General features: G+C 47.5%; 2 protein-coding genes across 3 annotated transcripts in view; one reads left to right on the forward strand and one right to left on the reverse strand.

The window, feature by feature from the left end:
• The first annotated feature begins 152 nt into the window (after positions 1–152).
• Positions 153–2,340, forward strand: gchfr (GTP cyclohydrolase I feedback regulator). 2 transcript variants are annotated; one of them, XM_080012920.1, is made up of 3 exons: positions 153–302; positions 649–743; positions 1,608–2,340. In XM_080012920.1, exons 1-3 carry the CDS (start codon positions 267–269, stop codon positions 1,807–1,809), a joined length of 333 nt encoding a protein of 110 aa, XP_079869046.1. In that variant the 5' UTR covers positions 153–266; the 3' UTR covers positions 1,810–2,340. The 2 variants fall into 2 exon arrangements, with proteins under 2 accessions (XP_079869046.1, XP_079869047.1); XM_080012921.1 differs by having other exon boundaries at positions 652–743.
• A 2,465-nt stretch (positions 2,341–4,805) lies between these two features.
• The window catches only part of dnajc17 (DnaJ (Hsp40) homolog, subfamily C, member 17), a 39,175-nt gene continuing 30,815 nt past the window's right edge, over positions 4,806–13,165 (reverse strand). Inside the window, exon 11 of the mRNA XM_080011792.1 lies at positions 4,806–4,996. Within this exon, the coding sequence (XP_079867918.1) occupies positions 4,868–4,996 (129 nt within the window). The 3' untranslated portion in view covers positions 4,806–4,867. The remainder of the gene's footprint in view (positions 4,997–13,165) is intronic.

The raw sequence follows: 13,165 nt of genomic DNA on the forward strand, positions 1-13,165 counted from the left end.
ATGAGTTGAGCAAACAGTCCGCTGCTGTTTGACAGAGTGAAAGCGGCGCCCTGATTGGTCCGTCGCGGTGGGCGTTTCCGCATTCCGCGAGGACAGAGGTGTCGCGCGCCGTCTGGTCTCGAGACGCGCTCGGCTGTCATTTGGCACCCCAGGGAGCAGCGGCGGACCCCCGGGAAGCAGCGGCGGACCCCCGGGAAGCAGCGGCGGACCCCCGGGAAGCAGCGGCGGACCCCCGGGGAAGCAGCGGCGGACCCCCGGGAAGCAGCATGCCCCACATGCTCATCAGCACGCAGATCAGACTGGTCAGTGCCGCGCATGTGCGTCGTCCCGTGCGCGCTTCGACTCGGGAGATCGTTTATAGATGGAAGTGATTATGATGTGCACGGATTATGGGTTAATGCAAATGCTCCGCGCAGATTTAGGCCGGTCCCAACCTTGACTTATGTACAAACGTGCGAGATGCATGCGTACAACTTCATGCGTGCGGGTTGTCTGTGCCGCGGTTCCCGGAATTAAAAGCGCACGCAGAGGCGCGCAGCCCCGTCGATGTGCGCATGTTGATCCTAGACCCCGGGCTCTGAATCCTTGGAGCGCTGTCCTGCACTGGACTTGAGTTTCGGTGTCTCTCTGCCGCTAACTGTCTTTCAGGAGACCGGTCCCACCAATGTGGGAGATGAGTACTCGGATCCAGCTGTGATGAATTACCTGGGAGCCAGGAAAACCACCATGTTGGGAAACAATTTGTGAGTATTGGAAATCAATAGGGCGCTCATAAAACACACATGGCGCTGGAGGCTCACTTCCAAAAAAAAAAAAAAAAAAAAAAAAAAAGGGCAATACCTGAGTAAATAAGTCATCTAAGTACATTCAAATCTGGTGGAATTTTCATCTCCAAATTGGCCTCAATTTATTATTGCCTCAGCGTTATGACAGCTAACGTACAGATTACGTGAGATAGATTAGGCCTCTTCAATTGGCGGCCCGTGTAAAAAGAAGTACGACTAGATCTCCATCTCCAGTGGTTGTCGTCTCAACCAATCACAATTTGCTCACTCACTTTATGTCAAAGAACCGCAATTTTAAATCGTTTTAGCCATATTAATATTGTACGCATGTGTTGTACTGGCTATTAAACACCGGACCAAGTGTTCATTGAGCATCGAAACACAAAGGTGAATATCTGATGGCGTCACTCAAAAGCTCTAGAAACCAATACCGTTGCCAAAGTCTCTGTATTTAGTCAGTTACCCCCCCCAAATTCCGGCAATCATTTGATAATACCAACAACAGAGCCGAGCTCAGGACAGATGGAGTTGCATTTTGGCGCAGGGTTAAAGGGGGGGGGGCTTCTGCTTTGCAGATTTGGAGCAAAGCGTTGGAACTGATGGAATACAGATCAGGGAAGTGTTGTCATTGGCAATCTGACTCAAATGCTGCTGGGAAATGAACCAAGGTGTGGAAGGAAGTGAACAAGTACAGGATCAATTAAGAGCGCTCCACTTTCCAGAGGAAAGTTTATCTAAAAGAGAGTTCCCACATCTGCGGGGGGAGTGGGGAAGTACAATCAACTTGTGTGTGTGTGTGTGTGTGTGTTTATGCGCGCTCAGCTCGGAGTACCACGTGGACGAGCCTCCCCGCCTGGTGCTGGACAAGCTGGAGAAGATCGGCTTCCGTGTGGTGACGATGACGGGGGTGGGACAGACGCTGGTGTGGTGCCTCCACCAAGAGAAAGTGCGAGAAAGGGAGAGACCTCCGCAAGTAACGCAACAGCAGCCGGACTCAAAACACCTCCAGCCAAACTCCGGCTGATCAGATGTTGAACTTCAGCCGACCGTGGTCACGTTATGGTTTATCCTTCCCTCTTCTTCTGGCGACGATCTTAGAACGGCCATGTCTCAAACTACAAAAAGGTCTCTCGTCTGAAAACCAGGACCTTCTAGTCATGAGTTGTGAGGTGATATATTGTTCTACACGGGATTAGATCAGGACACAATTTACGTACATTCCAGAGTATTAAAATGCGAATGTGTACCGTTTGCCCACATACGTTCTTTGTCGAGATATATCCAAAACAGCATGAGGCCTCACTCGATTCCAACCTTTGTCGTGTCACTGTAAATATCTTTTACCGGATCAGTTTTTCATCTGTAGTACAATTCAATGTTTGTTTGCATTTTCAAAGCATCAGCGTTTGTGACGAAGTGATCCAATTGTCTTATGATTTAATAAAAAAAAAAAAAAAAAGATGTTATCACATGATTGACTGCAGAGACGTTGTGGGAGAGATGCAGATTTGAAAGGGATCAATTAAAAAAAACTTCACAGCTATGGAATACTAAATAAACAATCTGAGTAAATAAAGGAATCGAGCCATCGCTGTTGCATAATTTCCCTGATAAAATGTGTTTGTCTACGGCATTGAATTCAGCCTTGTGTTTGTGCGACGCCTCAGAGGATCCGCTGAAAGGGGTGGACGTTGGACGTTCCCACACCGAGCCGGTGATCATGGTGCTGGAACCCTGCGGAGAGCAGTGCGAGCCACGCCAGGTGGTTTCATTACGGCCTCATTTAGCACCCTCCATCTGCCAGCGTGCGTCCCAGGCCAGAGCTTGATCACCAACCCGGCAAATCAGCTCAGTGACCGGCCAGCGCTCCCAGCAGCTATACCTTTTTGGCAGGCCTGCCGCGGCAAACATGACTTGGCCTCCGTCTCCAACTCCAAAAAGATCCCGGAGCTCTCCCGGGGCTTTGCGTTGGGATACTTTTTTTTTTTTAGGTTCTGCTGGCATCTGCCAAACTGCCAGCCTTCACACGGAAATGGGGGAAGGTACAGAGGCAAGAAGGAGATAATGCGGAGATCTCCCTCGCAGATAGATTGCAGTCGTGATCGCACGCTCCCCGACAACGAGCACGTTGTCCCGTTTTTGGTTTGCATGCGGTGTGAGGCACTGTGGGCTCAGGGCAGGGTTGGCAGCGAATACGTTTCCTGTAATTGTATTTCCTCTGTTGTTATTTGGCTTCAGTTTGTGTGTTTCAGGGGTTGTTTTTTTTTTTTTTTTTTTTCTTTCTTTCTTTTCCCCTCATTGCCGGGATCTGAAAAGGGCTATGCATAAACAAAACCATCTGATGAGGGGATTTTGTGGGAGGAGAGGAGCAGATGTATCTCACCACACTGCACTACCACTGTTCCACAGCTGGACGTTGTGTAAGAGGGCCACGGCGAGGGAGCACGGGACTGGCAGGGAGGAAGAGGAAGAGGAAGGCCTGACTCGTGACTGACCGGTTTGGATGTTGCAACAAAACCCGGAAGTTCATGGCCATGGTTACACCGTAGTCCCTTCAAAACTACCCACAGGAGGCTATATTTATTCGATATGGATAAATAAATGCTCCACAGACCAGGGGCATATGGTTGCAAAAGCCCGGCTGACTCACCGCAGCGGTGGCGGCGGTGCAGTGTCTGGCGCTGGAGGGGTCACCGAAAGCGGCAGGCATTTCGACGGGCACACAAAGGGATTACGAGAGGGGTATCTGCTAGCAAGCGGTTGCGTAATCTTAATGTGAAACAGCTTAGTACAATAACTGGATAACATAACTCAGTGGAAATTCATTTCAATGGGGATATCATAGGGAGGGACAGCTACGTTTTCAAGGCGAACGGATGAACTCCCCCGGCAAGAGGGGATGAACTGTGAAATTAAGAGATTGGTGACGGTCATTACCTCAGAATGTTTACCTTGCCCATTCCTGTTCAATCATACTGGAGAGAAAAACTAAATATTGCTTGCTATTAAAGCAACCCTAAAGCCAAGTCAGAAATTTCAGGTTGACCAAAATGCAGCCCTCATCCTTTTTCGATCAGTCTTTCAAGCGTATTTCCTTTGCAGTAACTGCATGTCTATCTCTTGACTATCAAATAGTGATTGTCAAAACAAGGCTTTTGCGTAGAGGTTGTCCTGTAATCAGCGATTTTTACTTGGAAAGCTAAGGCTATATAAGAAAGTAAATTCATGCTGAAAATGTCCCATTGGGTCAAAATCTCTTGAGCCAAACTGAGCATGGCATCGTGCAGTCTTCAAATTGTACAGTCCATGGGGCCTCTGCAATTTGGAGCATAGGCTTTAGATATATTGTATACAAAGCCCAAGGAACAATCATCATAACCACCGACTCTCTGTAATGGAAGCCCTCCAGAGTATATTAACTTTTCATCACATGAGCCCACAAGAATTCCCATAAAAAAAGGAAACTACGTACCTAGTGTTCCAATGAAGGCCTGATTACTGGGTTTACCAGCGAGCAGACACGATTTCCACATCGTCACTTTGCACGGTCTGCGGTCTGGACGGTCAGAGGACTCGACTCATTTCACAGCTCTACTCACTAATACAGGGACCGGTGGAGACCGACGATTCTGCGTTGCGCTCGGCTCGCCGCCGTAATGAGTTGTCCCGGTTTAAAGACAGAACGTTACTGACAGATGCAAATTGCCCAATTATTGTATTTGGATGACTTGGAAGTGTTACACAGCCAATCTACACTTTTTCTTTAGTAACACAAAGATTAAATACCTACTTATAGCTCTGACGGTCTTGAAACGATTAAGTTTACAAATTAAACAATAGAGTGCTAAAAGTTGTTAATTTGATTAGACAAGTTGAGGGGCCACAGGGCTCAGTCCCAAGCCCACCTACTTTCTCAATTAAGGCAAAATGAGGATGCAAGTCACTGTAAATCAAGTCTCTACACTCATGATAGATATTTATTCTCCCCCACCTCCCACCCCCCATGGTTCCATATAACACAATAAAAACGTTTATCAGAATGGAACACACATAAAAAGAACACAGGTATTCAGTTTGTGGTGCTAGGACTTGGCACCTCCCTCCTCCTCGTCCTCCTTCTGCATCTCCTCTATGAGCTTCTGGCGCTCGGCGGCCTGCCTCATCCTCATCAGCACCAGGCTCTCAAAGTCCCGCTCGCTGCCCAGGGGGCCCTGCAGGGGAGCACCAACAAAGGGAGAATCAGCTATAGGTGCGAAACTAGCAAATTATGTTGTGACCGTCAATGTCTGAACACAAGGAAAAACAAGTGCCGTTTACACAAAGGTTCATATTTCGTACCAAAGTCGTAGAACAGCAGAGAATGGGTGTTGAAAGAACGTTCATAGTAAGTGTGAAAAGGAAATCAACTCAAGCGATGAAGCTGGTTTTCATTTTTATTTAAATGACATGGCATTTATTCATCCCTGGTACAGTTACAAAGTCACAGCACAGACAAAAGTGGGTAAAAATAGTCACAATTGGGAATGTGTTGCTTGAAGGCTCTTTTCATGTCTGTTCAGTTGGATTCTGTTTAGGCAGCGAGTCAGTTGGCGCACGCAAAAAACTCCAATGGTCACAATCCAGCATATGCAGAAATCCGGTTGATATTTTGGCACGATTCCCTTTTTCCTTTCCACCAAACCCCACAAACATTTTCTCTCACTGATGCATCTCCTGATCACAGGCCCGGTCGGATATTGTGGACGCGTACGAACTGTGACCTGTCTGTTGTTGTACTCTGGAGCCTGGGGCTGGTGTTTGAATAAACCCCAAAAACAGAATCTCTGCTCTTTACTGGCCTGAATCCTACGGCGCAGATAGACCGCGTGACAGCATCACCCGAGCTGATGTGGGCTGCCTTGCCAAATCTGAGGACCGTCCAGGAATAGGAGACGCTGCTTGAGGAACAAAAGATTTTAAGTTGATGATTTTCCTCGCGTCTCTCTCTCGGCAGCCAAAATTCTATTTGGCCTGGCGATAAGCGTGGCGCCATGGCGATTGAGCTGCGGCGGAGAACGCCCGATAAACAATTACTCCGGTAGGGGCGATGGCGCAGCGCCGCAGCAGGCGGGTTCTCATGTAACATGTCTGTATTTTGTATCACGTCGACGGGGTAAGAGAGTGAGAGCGAGCGCACGCAGAGTGACCTCCACTGTCACAGTCGCCCACTTGTCTGTTTGCTTTCACGACGGCGTCTCAGACTCAGACGCTCTCATCTCCATTACCAGAGGAGGAGGAGGAGGCGGGGCAGGGTGAGGCGGCGGGTTGGGGGAGGGGGCACAGCCCCCCGAAAGCTGCAGTGACAGAATAATTCCGCTGCCTGAGGTCATTAAACCCAAAACGAGCGGCGGGGACAGGGTTTGGCAGCGGCCCGGGTTCACCCCGTGTGCGTGCGTGATTGCTTTGAAGAGCTGTGGCAGCGAAGGACTCGCTTTCTTTCTTTCTGCGCGGGGGGAATTAGGGAGGCTGCCGTCGGCTAATGGCTAATCAGCCCGGGTGGAACGTGGGCCAGTGGGCACACGGGGCGCCACACAGACACTGCCCCCCCCCCGGTGAAAAGCCTGCACTCACATCCAGACTAAGGTTGGGTGATATAAATGTGGATATTATGAGCAAGCAGGTAGCGGCGTTGCTCAGAACATCTAGAACAGTCTCTGAAGTTCGGAAAATGTATTCATTTCCTGTGATGCAGCCTTAAAGACAACATTTGAATCTGACACGATCTTACAATCCCAGAAATTATCTTGTCTCACATCATAATATTGATACGAGACATATTAGGAGAATATTGATACTTCAGTCTAGGACATATTGTGTGTAATCACCGGGTGCGTTGCATTGACATTTCACTGCATATATGTATATGTATGTTACGAATAAATCTCTTGAATCTGGACAAATGGAAGACATTTCAAAAACCCTCTGAATCCAGGAAGGCTTCAGAAAGACACGTACACAAGGCATGCAGAATTTAATTCTGAAATTAAAGGGACGCGGGTGAGTAAAACAAATATTTCATGTATAGTCTCTTAAGTTCTGTTGAATAAAATGCGCATTAAATGTGATCATTTTAGCGGCGTAGGCAGTGTAAGACACAAAGGCAAAACATGTAATTCATTTCAGATATCAACAAGTAAACTCATGACATGCACATGGTCTCGAGCAGGTATGCACTAAATTTTGATAGCGATAAAAAATAAATATTCCAAGAAGAGGAGGGCCTTAAAAAAAAAAAAATCCGGGAAGCCTGCACCTATGACCGTCATTCCGATTCGCTAAATCGTGCTCTGTTGCGCAAGCATACGTGCACATGCACAGAGTCCTTAATCCCACAGTGGAGGGGGAGGGATGCTAAGTATCCACAGAATAAACCATTGTTTTATAGGATTAGATTCAGGAAGTCTGCCGTGCCAAGGAAGTGTCTCTCTAACAAGACAGTGAGCTGCGAGAAGGAGAAGGAGTGTGTGCATGAAGGACCGGGGAGGGGGGCGGGGGGTTTGCGGGGGAGAGCGAGAGAGCGGGATCTGAGGAGAAGAGTCGCAGAGATTTTGTGAATGTGATCGGTGAGCTGAGGCATCTGGAAAACGTTACCGGGATTCCGGCATCCATGTGCTGACAGGGAGCGAGAGAGAGAGAGAGAGAGAGAGAGAGAAAAGACTGAGAAGGGAAGAGTAGAGAATGAAAGAGAGAAAGAAAGAAGAGGAGGTGAGAGAGAGAAGAGTAAATAAGGATAGATAAAGGGGGAAGGAAAGAACCTGAGAAACAAACAAAGGAAGATAGACTGAAGGAAAGAGTAGCTGAAGAAAGAAAGAGGAGAGAGAGAGAGAAGGGAAGAGAGGAGAAAGTCCAAGAGGGGAAGCACCCGACCCGCCCGCCCCTCCCCTTCCTCCATCACGCTAGCCCTCTCCTTGCCCCTGGATGGAGGAAAGCTGCTATTATCATTCCAGTAATGTGAGCTCAAACCCTCGTCTGACACGCAACTATGAAATATCACGCGAGCCCCATTAGGTAAATAAACAACCTCGTGCATCTTCAATTAAACAAAGCAGGAGCGTGTGCATCTTCAGGCTGGTGGAGGTGGAGGGGGAGAGGACGTGCCTGCCTCTGCTGCCGGTCTGCCTCCAATCATCACTGCCCTCACTTGGACACTTTGTGAAGTGCGCCCCGTGGAGGAGGGAAAACTATAGGATTTGACGGGACCTATTCTTTTTTTTTTTTTTTTTTCCTACCCGTATGGTCGTAGGGGGCTGATGCGGCCGGGTGATTTCTAAAGCATTAGCAGGTGCTTTATGGACAGTGTGACGCATTTCTGCTCTTATTAGGGGACGTTTCCTTGCCTGCGGCACAACCTTTAAAAGATACATGTTTGTCCTGTGCATCACGCCGTAAATAAACACTGGGAGCGGTTGGCATGTGTGAGCCCGCCTGTGTGTGCGTTGTATGTGTTTGTGTGTGGGGGCCAGGAGACCACAAACAACAAGCCCCGGTACCAAACCAGGAAAGGTATTAACCACACACACACACACACACACACACACACACACACACACACACACACACACACACACACACACACACACACACACACACACACACACACACACACACACACACACACACACACACACACACACACACGACCCAGGGCCAGTAATGACATCATAAGAAGTACCAGCACAGTGATTCAGACGGTGAATAAAAACACTCGCATTCGCTACAGGCGGCGTCTCATCCCACAGGTGGCCACTGTGCTTCCCCTGGTGCTGCACATTACCGCACCATTCAGACTGGATGAGTGTGTGTGTGCGCGCATATTCGGTGTGTGTGTGTGTGTGTGTTTATACATTTGGTGTGTGTAATCGCTGAGTAGGTAAGTGTGAACCGCACAATCACTTAAATAACTACGCGCCTTATTCAGCGGCTGAATCTGCGCTTACGTCTTCGCCGGCGAGCCTGTGCAGACTCGCACCTCTCTGTCCTGAACCTCGAAACCCACGCGACATTGTTTGTGTTACTTAACCTCCAGACCGCTTTGAGCCGTCATACTTCCCCGGATTAGTCACCAGGGTCCTGAAACCAAAAGGCGAAACCAGTGACAACAGATCTAAGCCAACACAAACTTATCCTAACAGTCACATTTGTTCCAGAAAGTCGAGCAGCAAGAAAGGAAAGTAGCAACACAGTTGGAACAAATAGGGTGCGACGTCGCAAATATAAAAAAAAAAACAACCTAATATAGCACAAATACAACCAATACATAAACAGGAAGATAAAATAATTCCACACAGTCCCCTAATATCCTTCCAACTAAGTCTAGCCTCAACATCAGGGTGCATTCCCTAAAATACAAGACATCGTTGCCTACATCCTCGCCAGTCTTGGCGAAACAAGCAGTCGGTCACTGCTCGTTTCGGCAAGACTGAAAGACGACCGATCGCTGCTTCCTTCTCTTTTTAACCTCCGTGTTGTCAAGTTTACTCACTGGTCGCACTCGCAGTACGTGAGCGAGCAGAGAGTGGAGACACCAGCTCGATGCCACAATTGCAAATGTTAATGAGGAAGAAGAACAAAAAAAAGGGGGACAAAAAAATGTGAGTTTGCCGGGTGGCCTGTTGATCTCGGTCCTCAACTGATTTTGAAACCTAATCTGAGCCAAAAGCTGCCTCGGTGTTGCAACGCCAGCTTGTAATGCCGCTTTGCGCAATCGCTTCGGTTTCGGCTGCCAGACGCCAAACGCCAAAACCTTTTTAACCTGGCGGAGCTAGCGACTTTTAATTTGATAACTGGATAACTCATTTGCACGTCCTATCGGCCCTGCCATCCCCCCCTGGCGTTACCGCTAACCAGATGATCACGGCACTTCGAGATGACTGCATTGACCGCGCTGCCAAGACCCGGGGCCGCCCGAGCCTTTCTTTCGAGACGCCGCTATGTGGTCCGGCGAGAGATTTCTGCTTCTAATGCACTCTTCTGCATTAACTGAAGTTAATCAGGGAGTTATTTATCTGGCGTTTGTGTGCGTGTGTGTGTGGGGGGTACGGTGTGGCCTGAAAGTGCGTGTGCATTTTTCTGTGTGTACCACTGAACGTGATTAATGGAGGGCAAACACTTATTTAGAGATCATTAGTGGCCGAGTATGAGAGTGAGTGAGTGTGTGTGTGTGTGTGTGTGTGTGTGTGTGTGTGTGTGTGTGTGTGTGTATGTGTGTGTGTGTGTGTGTGTGTGTGTGTCCGTCCTGCTAACTTAAACAAATATCCAGTGGGCAGAGGTAATGCACATGCCACGCTGGAGCCAAGGTGAAATTCCGTGGCACAGAGAACTGGCTTTGTATGTGGCGCAGAATTAATCATCGTTCATTCTGAGGCCAGGCAGACATAGAAACCCCCAAAAACGCTCTGGCCTCCGATTCTGTTTGTGTTAAAGCAAAGTAAACTCGAACGTATTCGTGCTGTACAGATTTAGGCCCTAATCTGTGTCCTTTGTCTCCAGCCTTTTACGTCTGGTTTCCAGCACAGACTACCTTTGACTTTCTGGCCATAAGAGCCGTGTATCTTGACAGGAAGTTCCTGCGTCCGCGAGCCTACCGGAAGGTTCTGCGGGTCGGTTGTCATGACGCGGCAGAAATGTCGTGTTAAGAATTTGGGATGTCATGTGTGGGCAACGGCTCCAGTCATTTGGGAAAAGACGAACCAGTCAGTAGTGAGTGCGAGTTGCCATGAACAGGAGATGGCTTAAGTGTGTGTATTCCTTTTTTTAAATTATCCATTTTTCATTATTATTGTTTCTTCTCCTCTTTAAAAGGGACAATAAGTCCCTGTAAATTCCATTCCTGGTTGTGATACATTGTACACGGTTTTAGTTTTGCAATAAAAATTGTTTTTTTTTTAATGTGTGTATAGGTATTGCTGAGTGTGGATGGTCAGCAGCATGATGGAGAGGGGAGGAGAGAGGGGGGGAGAGAGAGAGAGAGACCCTTTGGAAGCCTTTAAAGAAAAGAGAAATAAACAGTGAAAGAGAAATGGCAGTGGAGAACTGAACTCCCAGTGCCCTGGCATTTCTCTTTATGATGGATGAGCTTGGGGTTCCTAGAATAGAGGGATGTGGGAGTTTGGCTGCTTTTAATATCTAACAATACATCGTTGTAAAAGCAGAATTATGTCTCTCACATCGCAGCCTTAAGGGAGAAAAGCCTCTGATTGCAACAGTCTTCTTATTAAAACAGTGGGGCCACAAGGGCTTCTGAGAACGCACAGCTGAAACCTTGGTGTTGCCAAAATAAAAAAAATAAAAAAGGGGTTTTAAATAGATTAATCCTACAAAAAAAAATAAAGGTCTGCTCACTGTGTATGTTAGTATCTGTGTGTGTTTTTGTTCACCTGCCACAGAATGTTAACTATTTAATGTGCTGAACAAATAGCCATGAAATTGCAGCACTGCAATACGTACTTCAAAACGCCGGCCTTCTGAAAAAAATTGAAATATCATAAACACAATTTAGAAATTACTAATGAGTGCCAGGACACACACATCCACGCGCACACACACACACACTCTCTCTCTCAGATTTCACTGCTCGAAACACATTCAGGGGCGAGGGGGCTATGGGCTAACCATACATACTGTACATTATCATTTCAGAACACTTCACCCTGCAGCAAATAGAGCGCCCATTCACAACCATCTAAAATACATGATGTTAGAGATAAATAAGTATTGCTATACAGGATATATACCTTCTATAGCTCTTCAGTGTAGCTACTCTGAAGATTTATGATAGTATGGTACCTGGATTTGGTTTGAAGCGTTAAGTCGTTTTGCAGTCATTGCACTTCATCTTCTTGGACTCTAACCTGACACAGGGTTCCAGACTGCGACCATTTATTCACTTTTTGCGACCATTTTGGAGACAGTGCTCCTACATTTTAAAACTAGGAGCACCAGCGCGACTTGCAAATATGCAATATTCTATTAAATCATCATCGTATAGCATATGAAACACGACAACATGAGATGCTCGCAGCGTTTCCCATACATTGATTAAAGATGTGGCACAATATCGACATTGACCGCCACATATTGATTTTCTATTTAAAATCTCTCTCTCTCTCTCTCTCTCTCCCCCTCTCTCTCTCCCTCCCTCCCTCCCTCGGGATGTTATAGCATTCTATGATGGGTAACTACTGGACCGAATGGCAGTGGAGAGGAACAATGATGACATTGGTTTGGGCACTAGTTTGGATATAATAGTTTGAGTGACATGGACTTGGATTTGGACAAGAGCACATTGAGACTGAAGAGAACTGCAAGAAGAAAATCATCCCAGGGCCAGTTGCAGGTCTATGGAAAACTATTTGCCCTAAATGTATTTTATTTTTTTTATATTCAAGATCAAATTAGAATTTCTGATGGAACCTGACAAAAGTACAGTATAAGCGTGTTTGATCCTGATCGAATAACATCTTCCATATGCCCAGACAGACAGTGCTTGCTGGAAAAACACACAACAAAGGGCAACAGGAATATCCGCCAAAAGCCTCGGTTGGGGCTTTTCTAGCGCCAGTCAAAGCAATATCTGGAAACACTTTTTTAGCCCGGAACAACAAAAACAAGCATCCTAGATTTTCTGGGCCAACATAGCTGTCTCAACCACAGTACCCGCACTCTGGTCGGGGCAGAAAGAGGGGAAGCTCTTCCAAAAAAATATGGCTAGGGCCAAGGAAATCAGCCCACAGGTTCCATAGCGTGTACACACAAAGACGAGAACAAGGCCACCTCCCCAACGTGCTCCAGCGGTGGGTGCCGCGGAGGCACGCGCTCCTCGCCCAGAAGCAGGAAATCATGGCCGTCTTAAACAACAAAACATCTTTTTTGGCAGAGTGGGGGGGGGTGTTTAGGAAGGAAGATGTTCAAGAATGCTTCATCCCAGTCATGGTTAAATGTTTAGGGGGTTTAGGAAGGAAGATGTTCAAGAATGCTTCATCCCAGTCTTGGTTAAATGTTAAGATAATTTCATTTGCGTGAGTAATTGCGTCTGGTGTCCCAGGCTTGTTCCGACACTGGGCGGCGGAGAGGGAGAGCAGGACGGGCCCAGGCAGCAGGCCCTTTGTTTATTGGACGTGTTTGAAAGGGTTGGAGGGTTGATCAAAGACGATTTCGGCCACTCCCCGACACCCCGGGTATTTAACCTCAGAGTGAGTGAAACTGTCCAGACCGAGAAGACAGGGGGAATCAACGGCGTGTCCTCTTTGCCGCTGGAACGGAGTGTTCCTAATGAGGCTTTGCGGGAACGGCTCAACACGCCACTTCAAAGAAAACTCCATCTTTGTACGATAAATGAGGCA

The sequence above is a fragment of the Zeus faber genome (assembly GCF_960531495.2).
Source record: "Zeus faber genome assembly, chromosome: 13".
Taxonomy (NCBI): Eukaryota; Metazoa; Chordata; class Actinopteri; order Zeiformes; family Zeidae; genus Zeus; species Zeus faber.

What these genes read in the sequence shown, in the direction of transcription:
- gchfr (XM_080012920.1), top strand. Translation starts at nt 267, where the DNA reads ATGCCCCACATGCTCATCAGCACGCAGATCAGACTG. An exon ending in TCAGCACGCAGATCAGACTG is followed by an intron (nt 303 to 648) that starts GTCAGTGCCGCG and finishes ACTGTCTTTCAG; the next exon opens with GAGACCGGTCCCACCAATGT. An exon ending in ACCATGTTGGGAAACAATTT is followed by an intron (nt 744 to 1,607) that starts GTGAGTATTGGA and finishes ATGCGCGCTCAG; the next exon opens with CTCGGAGTACCACGTGGACG.